Here is a 22,512-nt window from a genome sequence, read left to right as displayed (position 1 = left end):
CAAAATTTATGTATTTTCAAGGCAGTGTCAATGAACACTGATTTTAGTCAAGATCCACTAGCATTTTATTAAAAGATCATCATTTTTCAAGAATAAAACATAAGCTTTTTTTTATCACTTAGCCAGTTAAAAGTTATACTAGAGAGGCAATATGTGTTTGTATATATAATAACAATATTCATAAATACTAACTGATTGAAAAAAGAAGTGCACCAGTAGTTACTGTGATTGTTTAACACAATATATCACAATCCAAATCATTGGTTGAGATAGTGCGTTAGTATTACCTTTGCAAGAATATTCTCTGGGAGTAAGAGAGTAGCCATCAATAAACTCATTAACCTGTTACAAAAGTGCCACCTTATACAACAGGAAAAACCTCTGTAATAGGCACAAAACACACATCAAACAATAATCAGATTGGCATAGAGTTGTAAACTAATCATTCTATCAATATTGATATTTATTGTGTTTTCATTCTTGTGTCCTTTTGATAATTTCCCACAACCTTCTTTGCCTTTGAAGTTTATAATAATTTTCTTTTTGGATACTTTTTTACACTACCGTAGGAAGGTGGTAAAGTTAAGAAAGCTGACATATCTGCTGTTTCTGTTTTAGAGTTTTTAGACTTAATTAAGCCAATTTTTTGCTTTCTTATTTTGACAATGACATCTTGCTCCATTTTTCTTAAGCGGCACTTCCGGTACCAATGCTGGATTGTTATAGCAGACAGTTCCTCCTGTTTTCGTCTTAAGGTGGTGGTGATTGGTTCGTAGGGAACTTTTGAAGGATTGGCTTCCATAAAACGCTCTTCCATTGGTTGACGAAGAGAATCCATCTCTCCACCTTCTCCTAATACACGCTTTGCAAATGCAAACAGGATATCAAGGCAGTGAATTCTGTCCCCACTTACCATAGGCAGATCCATAGCAATGAGCTGAATATTATTTGGTTTAGGTACACGCAGAGGTGGATCTAATTCATCTGCAAAATCAGAAAGCTTATTATATTCAATAAATTGTGAAGCAGTTGGGTCAAACTTTTCCCAAACTTCATAAAACCTCTCAAAATCATCTTCTCCCAGTGGTTCTGCACTCTCTTCAGTAGCAACACTGAAATTTTCCAAAATCACTGCAATGTACATGTTTACCACAATTAAAAATGATATAATTATATAACTGACAAAGAAGAAAATTCCAACTGAAGGATTGCCACAATCACCTTTAGCAGAACTCCCTGGATGTTCTTTATTTGGGTCACAGTCTGGTGGTCCACTGTTTAGCATTGGCGCAAGCAAATAATTCCACCCAGCAGATGTCGTGATCTGGAATAAGCAGATCATGCTGTTGCCAAAAGTTTCAAAGTTGAACATATCATCAATTCCAGTTTCTTTCTTAACATAGGCAAAGTTGGACATTCCAAAAATTGCATAAATGAACATTACTAAGAATAGAAGAAGACCTATATTGAACAAGGCAGGAAGGGACATCATTAAAGCAAAAAGTAATGTACGAATTCCCTTTGCTCCTTTGATGAGGCGCAGAATTCTCCCAATTCTAGCAAGGCGTATAACTCTAAATAAAGTTGGTGAAAAAAAATATTTTTCAATCAAGTTTGACAGAAACATACCTGCAAGATAAAAAAAAGAAATAATTACTTTCTAATTTATTTGAGCTGTTTTGGATTTAAAGAATGCTAAACTACTCTGTGCTTAAAGAACAAACCCTAGTTCTGTGTCTACTTGCAGTGTCACCTACTTTATTACTGCAAGTTAAAGTTTTCCACTCACAGGAAATGGTAAAGACTGTAGAGAAAGCAACTTATATTTTCAAGGTATTGATCAAAGTAATGAATGGAAAAAGGAGATTATACACCTTTATTGAACTACAGTACAGAAACAAGCAGACCAGATCTGATGTCTTCATGTATATAGACAGGTAAAAATATACAATATCTCAATAAAAAAGGAAAAAATTAAAAGTATTGGAATTATTTCATTTTATTTGATAAGATACATTATCTTTAAGAGGGATTGATTGGCAGAAGGACTATAGCTTCTAAATTATGTATTCAAATTTGCTATCCATATTTAAACAAGATAATTGAATCACCAATAAAAATACAGTAAAGCAGTTTACATAACTGCAGTTTTGGTAAGTGTGTTGGAAATGTGTAGGGTATAATAATCATTGCAGCAGTGGTATGTGCAAGTGATAGAATAAAAGCAAGCACTGTATCATCCAATTTGAAAGCCAATAAAACTATTATCCATTGTTTACAAATGTTTTTACATTTAAACTAAGCTATATAAATAATAAAATCATAATTAGCTAAATACTTAAAAAAAAAAACATTTGATAACTGTAATATATATAGTTATATAACTTTGATGTGCACATAGGGGCTCCCATGAGCCTCTTCTGAACATTTATTCACAACAGGTAATCACTATTACCACAGTGATAACTTAGCTATTAAAACTTATTTTGAGGCTTTATTGTAAAGAGGGGGCTTCTGGGATTTTAAACAAGTGGTCTTTGGTGTCTCTAGGCCTTTTTGATGACCTATTATAAGTGTGTAGATACCCTTTCATTAAAAAATGTATTAAAATAAGGTTGTATGATGGAGAGTCTGAGCGTTATGCATCAGACATGCTGCCATGGGGAGCAGAAGGACACCAAGACCTAAGAGAGGTGCGCGTTCTAACTACTCGGATCTCTAAGCCCATTTGACGATCTCGACAGATCAATATGTGGGGCAGACCCCCCCCCCCCTGCAACCCAGCTCCATGGAAGCACAGAATACATGGACTAACGCGCAGCTGATTAGAGGCCTAGCATCGCAGGTTGGTGTAAGGGAAAAGGAGTCACATACTGGCTTGCCTGAGTGGCAGTTAGAGCAGCCTAATCTTATGAAGCTCTCCATGTTCATGATCTTGGACAGGGAAGTTGGTCTCCCGGCAAGCGATGTGGAACTGATCAGGGCTTTGTGGGCTGGGATGCAGTCACTAGCCGTGCTAAGAACCAGCGGAAGTCCCCAGAATAATATTTGTGGCCATACAGCTCAGTGTGATACAGCGGTAATATGCAGCTGCTTGTTCCTACTAATATATGACAACCTTCATATACTAACATCACTCGTTTTGTGTCAGCATGCCTATCAGCTCTCTCAACCTTCCCTGCCACCTACACATAGGTTTATACAGCTGCATAGGAGAGGCATTGGTTAACTCTAGAGACGCTGTTAACTACAAAACAGGCTGTACTGTTACCTATTTACAGCACTATTTTATCAGACTCTGATTTTGTTTTATATCGCTGTCCACTTTACGCCTTTCAATTAATCCCTGAGATATACTCATCATACATATATTTTGTTTATACTACTTCTGTATGCACCATTTATATGTACTATGATGTTTGAACATAATCCTGTCTGATTGTCTCTGTCAGCTCTATATTCAGCCTATAAGACTATCCTAAACCCCATTTGAGACTGTAAGATTAAGTATTTTCTCTTTACTTTAGCTCACTTGCATGAACCATAAAAATGATGACCCTAAGGTTTGATGGGGGTTTATTGATTGTATACAATTAACTTATTTAATACTCCCCGTTCCTATAACCGTTTATATGGTCACGTTATGCCTCTGAAATGTGAGAGATTTATGTTGAATTATATATTGTGCAATCTATATACAGCAGCATATCCCGTTATATTAACCACATATCACTCATTGCTCATCTAGATAATTCCAAACTAACCATACCTTGTTTGATAGGGTTATAATTTGTCGGCTCCATATACTGCAGCAAGTAATTGGCTAAATTTATTTTAGAACCATATTTTCTTCGACAACTACGTAACAAATTTCACTTAAATTAGCTCATCTTTTAATATCTTAGATACTGTGCAACACTATATTTTAAGTCACATAGGAGTCATATTAAATATTGATAGTCTATATACAATGCCTGGGTGAACCTGGTCTAGTTACAGTAGTTCACTCCTCTCCCAAGGGGTACCCCGCCCTCTTATTATAACAAGCGCCTTTATAACCTTAACATCCTAACAAAACTTTATACTCATAATTAGGGTTATCAGAGACTGTTTATACAATCACCATTTCACTCCCATTTACCTTAAATGGTTGCCCTTTGGAACACTCTTTTTATACATGTACCATAGACAGAGACATAGGACTAGAACATTTCTCCCTCTTCTCTTCTCTTCCAATTACCATTCCCAAATTACAGGAGATGCTCTCTCACATATACACTGGAAGCTGAAACTTTTAATAGCTAGAGCCATACCTATTTACTAACAGTTAGGTTATTGTCTCTGTTTATATATCTCAAGTTAACTGGAGTACTAGGTGTGCGAAGTTTATATTTGTCTTATGGTTCTGTGTTAGTACTGTATTGCATAAGCTTAGCTTATTTATAGTTATTACATGCATGTTAATGTCTTAGTCCTATATCTACAGTTGTTTATGTGATGTTTAGTTTTGGTAGTTCATATATGGGGAATATCCCTTATAAGGCTCACACTATATTCATGCCGCACCGTCCTTTATATTATTTCTCAATTGTCATTTTATTTCCATCCATCACCTCTATTTGACCCCTTTCTTCCCTTTCCCGCCAGCATTCATTACCTGCGGGTCATACCCCTTCTCCTTTTTCCTACATAGCCTATAGCTGGCATCTCCCCAGGAGAGGGGTTCATATGGCAGTCCTCTGCTTCCCATATATATTTAAATATCCTCCCCTGTTCCCATTATTTTTAGGAAACTACACTTACTTTTGCATCTCCTAGCTTGAATTTACTCATGGCGTAAATAGAGGATTCGAGTGACTAGAATCAGCTTAAGAGGTGTGGCATCCATATGAACCCCAGCATAATATTTAGCTAAGACATTAAATCAGAGCCCCTTCAACTATTAAGGTTAATGGCCCTGTAGTCTTTATCTCTCCAGCGTCCTGGCTGGCTCCCCCCTCCATTTCCCCCCCTATTTCAAGCGGCTCTTGCCCGCTGCAACCCCCCCCCCCCCCGACACACACTCAGACCTCTGAGAGGTCAGACAAAAGCCAATTCCCTACCTCCTACCATTTATAGTTTATAAAGTACCTCTCATCTCAAGGTAGGGATCATTAATTAGTTATATAATATAAAAATTGAGGTTTCATAGATATATGTTCCAGTCACCTGTGTTTCTTATATATGGTTTTACATTTTCTCTTCATGGTGGCAGAAGTGGTGCTATAACACGTCAACTGTTATTCTACTATCCATATGGATATATGTCACCAATATTTTAGCCTACATTTATTTCTTTTATGGAAATGTACAAATATTTTTATTATTTATGTTTTGTGCCTGGACATATTGTTTGTTCTATTGTTATTACTTATTACCTCAATAAAAAATTATTTCAAAAAAAATAAAAATAAAAAATAAGGTTGTAAATAAAAGTGTGTGTATTGATTCCTAAACTGTATATGGAAAAGAAGAAGTTACCCTCATAAATTAAGGACTTTTGGTATATTAATATAACTTTAATGTGCACGTAAGGGCTCCTGTGAGCCTCTACTCAAGTAAACATTTATTCACACCAGGTGATTGCTATAACTACCCCTTATTTAGGGGTTTCATTTTAAAGAGGAATTAAAACAAGGCAGATGGGGCCTCTATGACTTTTTTATCACATGTTACAGGCACATGGAGAGCTTCTTCCTAAAAAAAAGAAGTTTTTATATTAATATTTTTTTTTAAAAATGTTATATGTTGTATGCCCCCAAAACATACACCATTGGAAAAGGCAGGCGATTACCTTTCCAACTGTCTGTCTTTAAGGTTTGTTGGAGTTGAGATTGAGAGGGTTTTATAAGCACCCCCATCCAGTTCCCTTCTCTTATTTACTGTGCCTGTTACTTTCAAGGTTTCTGAGTCTAAGTGACATCACCACGCCCAAACATGGTGACGTCACTCACATCCCAGAAATCCCCCAACTCGACACCACCTTGTTAGCCGCCTAAGACTGCAGGGGGCTGCAATCAGCTCTGAAAGCGCTCCCAGGATTATGACACATGGTCATCATCTATCGTAACGGCATTGTTTGGATGGAAACCAAGTGTCGTCATGAGCAGTTAAGGGGTTAATAAAAGTAATAACACTCACCTCGCGTCTGCCGAGGCTAAATATGTTATATTATTCTGGGGGTGATTTGTTACTGATAAAGAAGGAAACTTCTAGATTCTGAAATTATTTTCCTTAACCCTAGAGGGATGTGCAGTTATAAGGCAAAAAATAAGTTTGTCACATGTGGGGGAGTTTGGCTAACAGCATTATACTGCAGGAGATTCAGGACTTGGTCAAAGGACTAACTAGGATCCCGTTCCTAGAGTCCAGAGATGGTCCCCAAAACAAGAAGACTACTTCAAGATGAAGGCTGAGATTCAGAACTCTTTGGTAGTAACTATAGAAGTACATGCCCAAAGATGTCATTCTTGGAATTGCTAGCCAAATAAACTTTTCAGGCCCCAAATGTTTGTTCTTATTCATCTTGCACAGAACTGGCTATAACCTAATATGTAGATATCTTTTGAGAAAGTAACTCAGGGTAGTGTTAGAAATAGTAATGGCTGTTCTAAAAATGGATTTCCTTTTTCTAGTCAGGAACAGGACAATAAAATACCAGAATTAAAGATTAGTCCTGTTAACTTTAGATAAGTGCAATATGAAGACCCCACTCTTGCAGACATACAAACAAATATTCACATTTCTAATCACACTGCAGTGTAGCCAGAAAAGGTAATTTCTTATCCCTACATTGAGTTTCAGAATGAGTTAATTAGAGTTGAGGAAAAGGATCCCGATGTAATAAAGCAATTGCTAGTCCTCAAAACTTTCAGGTACATGGTTTTAAATCTTGCACATAGCCACATACTGGGAGGACATTTGTGTATTGAGAAGACAAGAGAATGATTCCTACAAAGATTCTGTTGACCTTGGGTATTTACCTCAATCACAAATTATATCATTTTCATAGTTAACTAGTTCTATGAAAGAATTGCTAAAGGTACTTGGTAGGTCTACTGGGGAAATCAGCAAGGTAGCACAAATATATAATAGAAGTCTTGCAACAGGCCACACAATACCTAAAAGTAATACCCTTATGTGTAAACATCTCAAAATTAAACCTCTTTGCTGATTGTTTGAACATTTTAATGGAACCCTAAAAACATAATTTATGCTTACTTGATAAATCTAATTATTTCATGATGGTGAGAGTCTGTAACCCCACTCTTTTATTCATAGCTTCACTTTTGTCCTTTCCTATCTTCTGATTTCCCTTCTCTACTTTGCCATATGTATATGTATAACAGAGTGGTGGGGTACATGCATCTTTCAACAACACGCACCATAAGTTTTGCAGATGCAAAAAGGTTTAAAACTGATTTTGTTTTAAATGCCGCTTCTTATTTCGAATGAGAAATGTTGGTTCTCATATGCCTCTAAGTAGTACGTTATTGTCTCAAAAAACAGAATTAATGTTTATCTGATAAATCTTTTTCTTTAATGTTGGTAAAAATCCACAAATCATCAAACACCCCTACACTGTAGAGCATTGGAAGGAAAGAATAGTTGGCACCTAAAAACAGCTTTATGTTGATGAAAAATCACCTAAGTAGGCTTACAAGACAGAGCCAAAATTTCAGACACATGGCAAGCAGAAGAAATAGTTACCTCAAAGAGAACCTTCCAGGTCAAGAGGTGAAGATCTAGACCATAAATTGATTTACAAGGGTGCGGGCAGCCTGAAGCACTCACAGGACCACATTAATAGACATCGGAGCTTGAGGAAAAGTCTGTATCAGGAATTTTGGAAATCAAGCCAGTTAATTGTCCTTATAATTAAAATGTCTAGTAAATGGCTTCCTTGCTTGAATCAAGGCCTCAATAACCTTGTTAGACAAGCCTCTATTGGCCAAAACCATGCATTCAATCATCACGCCATCAAGGTTAAGTTCTGAAGATATTGAAAGTATATACCTTGAGACAAAAGATCTCAACTGAGAGGGAAATGTCATTGTGGGCAAGAAGACATCTAAACTATGTCTGCATACCAAGCTGTAGCAATCTACCTCAGTGACCCCCTATTCTGCTGATTCTGGCTATCACTCTGGGTAGTAGCACAAAAAGAAGGATGATGTAAATCATCTTGAACAGCCAAGTCACCAGTGAGGCATCCACCAGAATCTCAGCACCTCAGATTCTTGTAAAAAAAAAACTCCTGATATAAGGACCATTCCAGCAGATGGAGATACTTAATAGCTACAGTAGGACTGTTGATCTTGGTTCCTACAATAGTGAACAGGTTTCTTTGATCATGGAGTCATTTACAGTTGAGACTGGGACTTACATCTCCCCAAAGACTAACCAGTTTTAGATTCTATACACTTAGGGCCATATTACAAGTAGTGCGCTAATATTTTATTTTGCTCAAGCACTAGCTGCACTCAAAGTAAAAAAATAACGTGGCCGGATTAGGGTGCATATCACAAGCTTAAAGTAAAAAGGTAGCTCGAGTGAAAGACTTAGTGCTCTATCTTCAGGAATTCCCCACAGACTTCTATGGGCCATGCTAAAGAAATCCTTATTAGTTATAACCCATTAGCTAACCTGACATTGCGCTAGACCAACTGCACTAAGCTGAAGGTTTTTCAGGAATACTTTAAATTCCTGTGGTCTTCTTTTTATTTGTTAAATAGATTTGTCTATATATATCTGTCTATTTTTTGTAAAATATATATTTATTCCTATATATCTATATGAATATATACATACTATATATATATATATATATATATATATATATATATATATATATATATATATATATATAGAGAGAGAGAGAGAGAGATAGATAGATAGATAGATAGATAGCATATACATATAGAAATATCTATTTCATAATATAAATATACATACATACATATATATATATATATATATATATATACTGTAAATATATATATATATATATATATATATATATATATATATATATTGTACATACAGTGAGGGGAAAAATGATTTGATCCTCTGCTGATTTTGTACATTTGCCCACTGAGAAAGAAAAGATCAGTCTATAATTTTATGGTAGGTTTATTTGAACAGTGAGAGACAGAATAAAAAAAAAATCCAGAAAAACACATTCCTAAAAAGTTATAAATTGATTTGCATTTTAACCCATTGAGTGCTAATGATGGGTCCGAGCTATCGCAAATTGTCCCAGTCAGGTGCTGACGACGGCTCAGAGCCGTTGCTAGCACTCACCCACCTTGAGGGCAATCTGGGGGCTCCCACCTACTCCCACCATGGCGATCTGGCCTGAATAGTGAGAGGCATCTCCAGGGCTTCATGATTTGTGACGTCACGCACAATGACGAGATGACGTCACTGCGTAACTTTATTTAAAATTAACAATGGACAATATAGGGAAATGGGGGCATGCTGCTTAGAAGCCTGTATCTCAGGCATCTAAGCAGCTACAGACCCCCAATACAATTTAAAAAGTTAAAAACAATCTTAAATCCAGCTTAGCACCCAAGCGAGAAATGGCTTAGCAGCCAAAGGGTTAATAAATGTAATAAATGAAATAAGTATTTGATCCCCTACCAATTAGCAAGATTTCTGGCTCCCAGGTGTCTTTTATACAGATAAAGAGCTGAGATTAGGAACACTCTCTTAAAGGGAGTGCTCTTAATCTCAGCTTGTTACCTGTATAAAAGACACCTATTCACAGAAGCAATTAATCAATCAATCAGATTCCAAAATCTTCACCATGGCCAAGACCAAAGAGCTGTCCAACGATGTCAGAGACAAGGCTGGAATGGACCATTGCCAAGCAGCTTGGTGAGAAGGTGACAACAGTTGGTGCAATTATTTACAAATGGAAGTAACACAAAATAACTGTCAATCTCCCTCTGTTTGGGGCTCCATGCAAGATCTCACCTTGTGGAGGTTCAATGATCATGAAAACGGGGAGGAATCAGCCCAGAACTTTATGGGAGGATCTTGTCAGTGACCTCAAGGCAGCTGGGACCATAGCCACCAAGAAAACAATTGGTAATACACTATGCCGTGAAGGACTGAGATCCTGCAGCACCCTAAAGGTCCCCCTGCTCAAGAAAACACATGTACAGGCCCGTCTGAAGTTTGACAATGAACATCTGAATGACTCAGAGGAGAAATGGGGGAAAGTGTTGTGGTCAGATGAGACCAAAATTGAGGTCTTTGGCATCAACTCAACTTGCCGTGTTTGGAGGAGAAGGAATGCTGCCTATGACCTTAAGCACACCATCCCCACCGTCAAACATGGAGGTGGAAACATTATGCTTTGGGGGTTTTTTTCTGCTAAGGGGACAGGACAACTTCACTGCATCAAAGGGACAATGGAGGGGGCCATGTACCATCAAATCTTGGGTGAGAACCTCCTTCCCTCAGCCAGGGCATTGAAAATGGATCATGGGTGGGTATTCCAGCATGACAATGACCCAAAACACACGGCCAAGGCAACAAAGAAGTGGCTCAAGAAGAAGCACATTAAGGTCCTAGAGTGGCCTAGCCAGTCTCCAGACCTTAATGCAATAGAAAATCTGTGGAGGGAGCTGAAGGTTCAAGTTGTCAAACGTCACCCTCGAAACCTTAATGACTTGGAAAGGATCTGAAAAGAGGAGTGGGACAAAATACCTCCTGAGATGTGTGCAAACCTACTGGACAACTACAAGAAACATCTGACCTCTGTGATTGCCAACAAGGATTTTGCCCCTAAGTTCTGAGTCATGTTTTGCAAAGGGGTCAAATGCTTATTTCACACATTAAAATGCAAATCAAATTATAACTTTTTTGAAATACGTTTTTCTGGATTTTTGTTGTTGTTATTATGTCTCTCGCTGCTAAAATAAACCTACCATTAAAATTATAGACTGATCATTTCTTTGTCAGTGGGCAAACGTACAAAAACAGCAGGGGATCAAATAATGTATGTAAAACATGTATATATATATATATATATATATATATATATATATATATTCACACACAGTGGATATAAAAAAAGTCTACACACCCCTGTTAAAATGTCAGGTTTCTGTGATGTAAAAAAATGAGACAAAGATAAATAATTTCAGAACTTTTTCCACCTTTAATGTGACCTATAAACTGTACAACTCAATTGAAAAACAAACTGAAATCTTTTAGGTAAAGGGAAATAAAACTAAAAAACTAAAATAATATGGTTGCATAAGTGTGAACACCCTTAAACTAATACTTTATTGAAGCACCTTTTGATTTTATTAAAGCACTCAGTCTTTTGGGTATGAGTTTTTCAGCATGGCACATCTTGACTTGACAAGATTTGCCCACTCTTCTTTGCAAAAACACTCTAAATCTGTCAAAATGCGAGGGCATCTCCTGTGCACAGCCCTCTTCAGATCACCCCACAGATTTTGAATTGGATTAAGGTCTGGGCTCTGGCTGGGCCATCCCAAAACTTTAATCTTCTTCTGGTGAAGCCATTCCTTTGTTGATTTGGATGTAGGCTTTGGGTCATTGTCATGCTGAAAGATGAAGTTCCTCTTCATGGTCAGCTTTCTAGCAGAAGCCTGAAGGTTTTGTGCCAATATTGTCTGGTGTTTGGAACTGTTCATTATTCCCTCTACCTTGACTAAGGCCCCAGTTCCAGCTGAAGAAAAACAGTCCCAAAGCATGATGCTGCCACCACCATGCTTCACTGTCGGTATGGTGTTCTTTTGGTGATATGCAGTGTTGTTTTTTCGCCAAACATATCTTTTGGAATTATGGCCAAAAAGTTCAACTTTGGTTTCATCAGACTAGAAGACCTTTTGCAACATGCTTTTTGGAAACTTCAGATGTGTTTTTGCAAAATTTAGCCGAGCTTGGATTTTTTTTTTGTAAGAAAAGGCTTCCGTCTTGCCACTCTACACCATAGCCCAGACATATGAAGAATACGGGAGATTGTTGTCACATGTACCACACAGCCAGTATTCCTGCAGCTCCTTTAATGTTGCTGTAGGCCTCTTGGCAGCCTCCCAGACCAGTTTTCTTCTCGTGTTTTCATCAATTTTGGAGGGACATCAAGTTCTTGGTAATGTCACTGTTGCACCATATTTCTTCACTTGATGATGACTGTCTTCACTGTGTTCCATGGTATATCTAATCCCTCTGATGCTTTAGACGCTCTCTGCGGACCATGGCTTTTGCTGTAGGATGCGACTAACAAAATGTCAGGAAAGACCTACTAGAACAGCTGAACTTTTTGGGGGTTAATCAGAGGCACTTTAAATGATGACAGGTGTGTACTGAGTCCTATTTAACATGACTTTGAATGTGATTGCTTAATTCAGAACACAGCTACATCCCAAAGGGTGTTCACACTTATGCAACCATATTATTTTAGTTTTTTATTTTTATTTCCCTTTACCTTAAAGATTTCAGTTTGTTTTTCAATTGAGTTGTACAGTTTATAGGTCACATTAAAGGTGGAAAAAGTTCTATATACATATATATTATTTATAAAGAAATACATAGGAATTTCAAGTATTTCTATTGAAAACACATTACAATTACTTAAAAATGAATAAATATTATATTGCATGTTCTTAGTATTTTGACTGTATTCAAAAGTGTCGGTTTATAAGTGACTTGTAATCTAACCCTTAGCTGGTTTAACAGAAAATCCTTCTAAGTGTACTATAAGACTGGAAGAAGCAAATTATATGATCTTATGAAAAAACTCTAATGATGATAAAATGGTCTTCAGAGTCTGAACAAGCCTTTGCTATATTGAAAAAGATTTTGTGTACTCTGGGTATTTTCTTAATTTTATAGGGTTGTGCATACCTAAACATCAGTAAGCACTGTGGGAAATAAATATTGGTTACCTTCTGCACTTATACAAGAATTACTTCAATGCCGGAATGCATTTGTACAGACCCCCATTTACATTTGGCTTAACATCATTATTCAACATTTACATTTGGATTAACATCATTATTCAAGTTAATAAGTCAACATATGACTTATTAACATGTAGTATTATTCCTCCTGTTGCTCCAACATTATAAATGTGTAGTAATTAATGTGAGTTGTTAAGGCCAGTGTCTTTTTACAATTGTCATCTTGCGGTGGCTAGACTAAATAGCATCATCTAGATAATGTATTATTTTATCTATAGTCTGAAATCATTTGACATTGACAAAGTCAATATGATAAATATACATATATATATATATAAAAAAAAGAGTAATACATTACCTACAATAGAGAGAATCACCACAACTAAATCAAATATGTTCCAGCCTATAGTGAAGTAATAATAACGCAGGGCAATCAATTTGAGAAGAAATTCTCCGGTGAAAAGAGCTATAAAGACGACATTTATCCAGTATAGGTTATTTTCCATTTCTGGGCTCTGATCATCTGTTTCAATCATCATGGTGATCATGTTAAGGCAGATAAGCACCATTATAAAGATATCAAATACTTGCTTAGTTACGATATCAAAAACCAAACCCTGGAAAACATTCTGGAAAAAAAAATCAACATTTTAGATCAGAGATACATTTTGTGGAGGAAACAATGTATAGAAAAAAAAATAATGTAGTATGCCAATGGAAGGTTTCCATTGTATTATTGTACTCTTGCCTGCATAGAACTTTGGGGATGAACATAATTTATCTGAAATTTGCTCCTGAAATGGCTTTTGACTTTCCAAAAGAATTGGTCATTGAGTTCCTCGGATTATCACAGTTCAAAATCCATTAGTATCTTAAAAGTTTGCAGCTGCAAACACCTTTTCAACAGAAAAGCTCCTGAAAAGCCTTTTTTGTGTTTAAATACCTGATTCCAAAATAGGAACTGGAAGGTTCCTGAAAATTGACCGATACAACAGCCCATTCACACCTTAAAGGGACAGTCAACACCCATGAAAACTTTCTACCATATCTTAGATCAACAACAAAAAATGAGCCTGCACCACATCCCATCTTAAATAACACTAATGTTAGGTGGCTAATCTTCAATGAACATTTAGTTAACAGCGGCAGATATGGCCGCCAAACTCCTCCCCCTGTTACGTAGGAGGCTTCTTCTCCAAGTCTTCAGCCAATGAGAATCAAATCCTCGGCTAGATTCTTTAGCCGCATTCACGGAGACAATGTTCTATTTCTAATAGCGCATTAGAAATAGAACAGTGTCCCTGTGAACGAGTATTTATTTAAAACAAGAAAGGTACGGAGGAGGAGGGGCAGAAGTTTGGCGGCCATATCTGCCGCTGTTAACTAAATGTTAATTGAAGATTAGCCACCTAACGTTAGTGTTATTTAAGATGGGATGCGGTGCAGACTCATTTTTTGTTGTTGATCTAAGGTATGGTAGAAAGTTTTCATGGGAGTTGACTGTCCCTTTAAGATTACAATAAAAGTCTGTTCAATTATCCCATTTGTTAACCATACAAGTCACACATGTGACTTTAACATAATGTAATAAGAATCCATCCACAAAATGCTAAAAAATCATATGAATGTCATAAATATTTTGGCATGATGGGCATACTTCAATAATCAATTTAGGACCTCAATAACTACAAATGTTGGGTATTTATTTATAGTTTTAATTTTTGATTCTAAGTAAAACTTGCACTGTTGTGTTTTTCACTAACAGTATTGCCATCTTAATAACCGGGTTTTAAATTGCAACTTTCATAGGAGAATATTGTAATTAGTTTCCATCCGAACCACTGCTAAACCTTCTGAATGCATCTTGTATGTTGTTATCATGACCAGACTGTGCACCATTTTTCTATGGCTATATGGATGCTTTTAAACTTTGACAATGTTTATTTTTGACTATGTTTATTTATATTGTTTATTAAAGCTTTGTTTCCATTCTGGTGTGGTCTGAAAAAAAAGATGGCATATCTATGCAACATCGTATCTGCCTAGGAGACCTTCAAATGCCATTGCATCTATGTTACCATATTTTTATAGAGGTTACATCTCCAGACACAGTCACAATGCTACATTTCAAAGAGCTTGCACCTACATTATTGAACTATTGGTCAACAAGGTGCGCTCCAAGTTCAATAATGTATCATGCACTCAACACATATGCATATGTAAATATACCTACATATGTAAATGTGTGCCAATGTATACAGCCTCAACAATAAATAAATCTTTAATGAATCAATACAATGAATGTTAATAATAAACCTTTTCATTGTCTCCTGTGGTCATTTCAGAGTGATTTCTACTAGACATATGCATTGGAAAACATTTTGGTTTGGACTAATTGTTCATTCAGAAGTTTTAAACCCTTTCTTGTCATTTGACTTTTGTTAGACATTTCATTAGTTTCAGATTAATTTTATTAACCAACAAATATTTGTTAACGAAATTTGTTCAAAAAATTAAATGCCTTTAAAAACAATATTAAAACCCTACGTACACTATTTAAATCAGCAGGAAACCCCAACATGTTCTTTCATTATTTGGATAGATACAATTTAACCCCTTAATGACCAGACAACTTTTCCATTTTCTGACCTTTTGGAACCAGGGTTATTTTTACATTTCTGCTTTGTTTGTGTTTAGCTGTAATTTTCCTCTTACTCATTTACTATACTCACACATATTATATACCGTTTTCTCGCCATTAAATGGACTTTCTAAAGATACCATTATTTTCATCATATCTTATAATTTACTATAAAAAAAACCTATAAAATATGATGAAAAAATGGAAAAAAACACACTTTTTCTAACTTTGACCCCTAAAATCTGTTACACATCAACAACCAACAAAAACACCCATGCTAAAGAGTTTCTAAATTTTGTCCTGAGTTTAGAAATACCCAATGTTTACATGTTCTTTACTTTTTTTTGCAAGTTATAGGGCAATAAATACAAGTAACACTTTGCTATTTCCAAACCATTTATTTTCTAAATTAGCGATAGTTACGTTGAAACACTGATATCTGTCAGGAATCCCTGAATTTCCCTTGACATGTATTTTTTTTTAGTAGACAACCCAAAGGGGTCTATTTATTATTGTGCGGGTAGACATGATAAGATGCATACGCTGTCGGCATTTATCATTGCACCAGCAGTTCTTGTTAACTTTTGGTGCAATGCCGCCCCCTGCAGATTTGTGGTCACTAGCAGGGGGTGTCAATCAACCCGATCGTATTCGATCGGGTTGATTTCAGTCTGCCGCCTCATGGGGCATCAAGCTCCAAATGGAGCTTGATAAATTGACCCCCATGTATTGGTATATTTCCTGCCACCATTTCACCGCCAAATGCGATTAAATAAAAAAAAAACTTTCATTTTTTCACAAACGTTTTCACAAACTTTAGGTTTCTCACTGAAATTATTTACAAACAGCTTATGCAATTATGGCACACATTGTTGTAAATACTTCTCTGGGATCCCCTTTGTTGAGAAATGCAGACTTATATGGCTTTGGCATTGCTTTTTGGTAATTAGAAGGCCACTAAATGCCGCTGCGCACCACACGTGTATTATCCCCAGCAGTGAAGGCATTAATTAGGGAGCTTGTAGGGAGCTTGTAGGGTTAATTTTAGCTTTAGTGTAGTGTAGTAGACAACCCAAAGTATTGATCTAGGCCCATTTTGGTATATTTCAGGCCACCATTTCACCGCCAAATGCGATCAAATAAAAATAAATCACTAACTTTTTCACAATTTTAGGTTTCTCACTGAAATTATTTACAAACATTTAGTGCAATCATAGCACAAATGGTTGTAAATACTTCTCTGGGATCCCCTTTGTTCAGAAATAGCAGACATATATGGCTTTGGCGTTGCCTTTTGTTAATTCGAAGTCTGCTAAATCCTGCTGCGCACCACACTTGTATTCTGCCCAGCAATGAAGGAGTTAATTAGGTAGCTTGTAGGGTTAATTTTAGCTTTAGTGTAGAGATCAACCTCCCACCTGACACATCCCACCTCCTGATCCCTCCCAAACAGCTCTCTTCCATCCCCAACCCCACATTTGTTCCCGCCATCTTAAGTACTTGCAGAAAGTCTGCCAGTACTAAAATAAAAAACATTTTTTTTATATTGATTCTGCAGTGTCTCCCTTAGCCCCCAACCTCCCTGATCCCCCCATACAGCTTTCTAACCTTCCCCCCTCTACCTACTTGCCGCCATCTTGGGTACTGGTAGCTGTCTGCCAATACCCAGTTTGCCCCCCCAAATTTTTTTGTTTTGTTTTTTTATTAATAATTTTTATTAAGGTTCACCAAACAGTACAAAACAGACATATTTCAATATAAGACACTGATGCATAAATACGAAATTATATACAATAATAAATGCTTAGCACCATATCTTACTACAGACCTTGACATTGATTGACAATATTCACGTCTGTTAGTACAACATAAAGAAGCCTCCTGGCTGATACTGAGGGCCATGTTTGGACCCTTCCAACACTTAAAGCTGATAGAAGGCATATTGTAAATAGGGGTCACTTTTGGATCCCATCTGGTGGTGGAACCTTATATTTTTTTTTATATATAAAGCTGCTATGAGGGAAACCTGCAAGGCTACCCATGTGCCATAGATTCAGTTCTACAAGTAAAGTTATGCAGGGCGATTTACAGACCCAAACTTTGTATTACACTCAGGTTATATATGCAAGATCTGTTTATCTTCAGAGCAAATAATTTTATAGATACAAAATCCTCCTCTTCCTCTGGGAGCACTATATAAATATAAGCAATACACTTGTGAATAAATATAAATATGTGACTATGGCGGATAGCATATTTTCTACCTTCTGAGTTTAAGAAGCCCTCTATATCTACCGTTTTACGCATAGGAGGTTTATTTAAAAGGTAGGGCCACTTGAAATACTTAAAATACTCGCTCCCCATTACCCAACAATATCTGTACAAGTATATAAGTTCAAAGGACACATAGGTTAAACCCTCAGTTCCCACCTCCTGTGCTTAATAAGGCATCTCTTGGACCTTTGATAGTAACTGCATAAAACATGGGAGGTTTATTTAGATGATAGGGCCACTCTTGGATCCTTAACTTCTGTATATAAATAACAACAGAAAAGGTATAGATCTAACATCTACATAGATAGGAATACTATAAAAGTGTAAGAGATAACTCTCCTAAGCAAAGTAACACCCTCTGTGAAACAGAAACCATTCTTGAGAGCCACATCTATCTTATAATTACATACAATTTATTTATATAATACTATCTCAGCAATATATATATATATATATATATATATATATATATATATATATATATATATATATATATATATATATATAGGGCACATGTTAAATAAACTTTGTTGAACCTTTCGCCTCCATAGTCAACTAAGGCCTTAAATTCTATAAAGAGCTATAGGAGGAAATTTGACCATGTGGGGCCACTTTTGGACCGTCTAAAAAAATAACATTTTTGCTAAAGAAAGGCATCTCCCACTGAAAACAGAGTTACATCTGGTTAAAATAAAGACGTGTATACTAATAGAGACTTTAGGTATGTTAACTTGCTATCTCAGTGTTAGAATATAACTAGCATTCCTTAGATAAACTGGATATATAGTTTAGTAGCATAGGTCCGCTGAGATAAACAGGCTTTAAGCCCTTATAAGTAGTAAAACAACAGCTCAATATGAGATACAATAGTTAACATGTACAGGCCACTTTTGGTCCTCTGTAATTAAAAAGAATAGGAACAAACAAACACCTTTGGGCTTCCCACCACACCAGAAAACCGGCAAGCAGATGCGCAGCAGGGGTAACATAAAACCACTCTTTATTTGGGATACATCTAAAAACAGAATGAGCCGTAGCTCAATGACAATCCGGGGTCACAGAATGGCAACTGCAGACATGTTTCGTGTGGCTCCACCACACTTGATCACTGCTGATTTTTGCCCTTACTGGGACCCTATTTAAAGGATACAACACCTGTAATTAATCAATTTAAAAACACTTAACTTAACCCCTTCATGGCTTATCATTTTAGAAACGCAATTGAATACCATTAAAAACAGAAAAGCAACTTAGTAGTTTACTGAGACTCAAGGTAATTATCTGAGGTTGCTATGGCTAGCATACTAAGGTGAGGTTTTAGAAGGGTAGAATATCCATATTAAGCCCTACTTATATATTATGTGCTATACTTATTATGGGCAAATTTTGTTGTACTTTATGCAAAATACATTATCTAGCCTAAATAAATAGGTTTACATCACTTTCTTTGTTTAACCCTAAGGGGGTTCTGGTGTTCAATAAAAAGATCCATTGGGCCTCCTTATAATCCAATTTGTATATCTTGTCCCCTCCTCTCTTATGAGGTTGGACTTGGTCAATTGCCTGAATAGACAATAATGATACATCTCCTGAATGTGTAAACTTAAAATGTTTCGATACCGGTGTAAGGGTATCAGGATCTTCAATATCCCTTATGTGCTCTATGGCCCTATCTTTCAAAAGGCGCTTAGTTTTACCACCATATTGTATTTGGCACCCCCTGCAGGTGAGGAGATAAATGACATGATTAGATTTACAATTTAGTCTGAATCTGATAGCATAAGTACGTTTGGTTGTCGTAGAAGTAAAGTTAACACCCTCTACTACATGACTACAGGCTTTACATCTCTGGGCCTTACATTTGTAGAAACCTACTCTGTTTGAAAGCCAGGTTCTGGGGTTCATAGTTGGTAGATCAGAAGGGGCAACCATATTTCCAATTGTTTTACTCTTTCTTGCTACAAATTTGCAACCTTCTGTTGCAACCTTCTGTTGCTACGTTTTCTAGACTAGAGTCTGTGGCTAAGATGGGAAGACACTGTTTTATAATATCATAAATCTTTTTGTTCTGCTGGTGGTGTGGCATGGTGATGAGGAGACAGCTAAATTGTTCCTTAACACTATCAACATGAATAATGTAAACTTGAGATTCACTTCAGAGCAAAGTGCAACGAGTATAGTGTTTTTGGACTTGCATTTAGAAGCAAAATTCTGTAAAGACCACACTTTACAGGAAGCCCACAGGGGGCAACACAATTCTTAATTATAAATCCAGCCATCCTGGACATGTCAAAAAATCAATCCCAAAGGGGCAATATATAAGAACGAAATGGATCTGCTCTGACAATAAAACATATGAGGAACAGTGTAAAGTGCTAGAGAAGAGACTAAATAGACTAAATAGGGGATACCCTAAACGTCTCCTCACGGATACTAAGAGTAAGGTAGATCAAATCCCATGGGAAGACCTTTTAAAATATAAAAAATTCAGTATGACTCAAAATTCTAAACTGGAGGGCAAACTAGTGTTTAGTACCCCCTATAGCCTTGAATACAAAAAGATTTGTGATATTATAAAACAATGTCTTCCCTTCTTAGCCACAGACTCTAGTCTAGTAGCAACAGAAGGTTGTAAATTTGTAGCAAGAAAGAGTAAAACAATTGGAAATATGGTAGCGCCTTCTGATCTACCAACTATGAACCCCAGAACCTGGCTTCCAAACAGAGTAGGTTTCTACAAATGTAAGGCTCAGAGATGTAAAACCTGTAGTCATGTAGTAGAGGGTGTTACCTTTACTTCTACGACAACCAAACATACTTATGATATCAGATTCAGACTAAATTGTAAATCTAATCATGTCATTTATCTCCTCACCTGCAAGGGGTGCCAAATACAATATGTTGGTAAAACTAAGCGCCTTTTGAAAGATAGGGCCTTAGAGCACATACGGGATATTGAAGATCCTGATACCCTTACACCGGTATCAAAACATTTTAAGTTTACACATTCAGGAGATGTATCATTATTGTCAATTCAGGCAATTGACCAAGTCCAACCTCATAAGAGAGGAGGGGACAGGATATACAAATTGGATTATAAGGAGGCCCAGTGGATCTTTTTATTGAACACCAGAACCCCCTTGGGGTTAAACAAAGAAAGTGATGTAAACCTATTTATTTAGGCTAGATAATGTATTTTTATAAAGTACAACAAAATTTGCCCATAATAAGTATAGCACATAACATATAAGTAGGGCTTAATATGGATATTCTACCCTTCTAAAACCTCACCTTAGTATGCTAGCCATAGCAACCTCAGATAATTACCTTGAGTCTCAGTAAACTACTAAGTTGCTTTTCTGTTTTTAATTGTATTCAATTGCGTTTCTAAAATGATAAGACATGAAGGGGTTAAGTGTTTTTAAATTGATTAATTACAGGTGTTGTATCCTTTAAATAGGGTCCCAGTAATGGCACAAATCAGCAGTGATCAAGTCTGGTGGAGCCACACGAAACATGTCTGCAGTTGCCATTCTGTGACCCCGGATTGTCATTTTTCAGCTACAGCTCATTCTGTTTTTAGATGTATCCCAAATAAAGAGTGGTTTTATTTTACCCCTGCTGAGCATCTGCTTGCCTGTTTTGTGCTCCTGCTGAGCTCCCACACCAGAAGTGCCGGAGGCGCTGAACAGCTGAGTGTACTGACGCCGAAGACACGCTGCTCACCCTACACGGATCCCCAAGACTGGTAAGCGCCACTATTTCACTGTGTGTGCAATTAAACAGAATAGGCTGCTATCATCAGGAGGAAATTATGTCTAGAGACAATATCGTGTTTCACATATCAGCTCGTCTGCCTAGATAATATATAACACACAAGTAGTCTCAGTGAAAACACAGAAGCCACTGTAACTATAAGTGAGTGAGGGAAAACTATACCAAATGTGTATATCTATATAAATATCGTCCCCAGTGTCTTCAGTATAAATCCAGGCATATTTAAATGGGAACCCATCATGGGAGAACAATAAAAGGAATTGACATGTGGAGGGGTTGTAGCACAATATCAGTCAAATTAGCGAAGGCAATACTATGTACAGATAATGCGCTGTTTACTAGTAAAGAGCCTGTGTCTCAAACTCTAAATAAAGTTATATGTCCTTTGAAACAGTCTGTCAGGCCAGGAGGCCATCATTAATGCATAGATATTTAAGAGTGAAATACCAATACAGCCCCGATTCTGGTGCCCGACAAGACACCCAGTTCTACCCAACACTGGACCTGACAAAAACATTGGCAGAGATGTCAATACAGAAATAGTGTTCAAGGTCTTCAGGGAGATTGTAATGCCAAACCTGCATATCCTGCCATATTAATTCCTTTCGAAGTACAGTCTGCATAACATGCTGCACGCTGTAAACACAGCATACCTCCTCAACTACACAGGTAAGCATTACCGTTCTGTCGCTGCTCAGAGAGGATTCACTCAGTGCTAGCAGCCTAGGTTGATCCATAGGGGCTGTAGTACACTCCGGAAAGTTCCTGAGCCCAGCTGCACACACGGAAGTCACTACGGGTTGACCACGTAGCATCAAACCTCTTACTAATTGC

At 36.8% G+C, this 22,512-nt stretch overlaps 1 protein-coding gene across 1 annotated transcript in view; it reads right to left on the bottom strand.

The window, feature by feature from the left end:
* Window positions 1–526: 526 nt before the first annotated feature.
* LOC128658283 (sodium channel protein type 2 subunit alpha-like) overlaps window positions 527–22,512 on the bottom strand; it is a 380,151-nt gene continuing 358,165 nt past the window's right edge. Inside the window, exons 27-28 of the mRNA XM_053712819.1 lie at window positions 13,345–13,615; window positions 527–1,629 (exon numbers count right to left, since the gene is read on the bottom strand). Coding sequence (XP_053568794.1) covers window positions 527–1,629; window positions 13,345–13,615 — 1,374 coding nt within the window. The remainder of the gene's footprint in view (window positions 1,630–13,344; window positions 13,616–22,512) is intronic.

The sequence above is a fragment of the Bombina bombina genome, chromosome 1 (assembly GCF_027579735.1).
Source record: "Bombina bombina isolate aBomBom1 chromosome 1, aBomBom1.pri, whole genome shotgun sequence".
In the NCBI taxonomy this organism is placed as follows: domain Eukaryota; kingdom Metazoa; phylum Chordata; class Amphibia; order Anura; family Bombinatoridae; genus Bombina; species Bombina bombina.
This window is presented reverse-complemented; position numbering and strand designations above follow the sequence as displayed.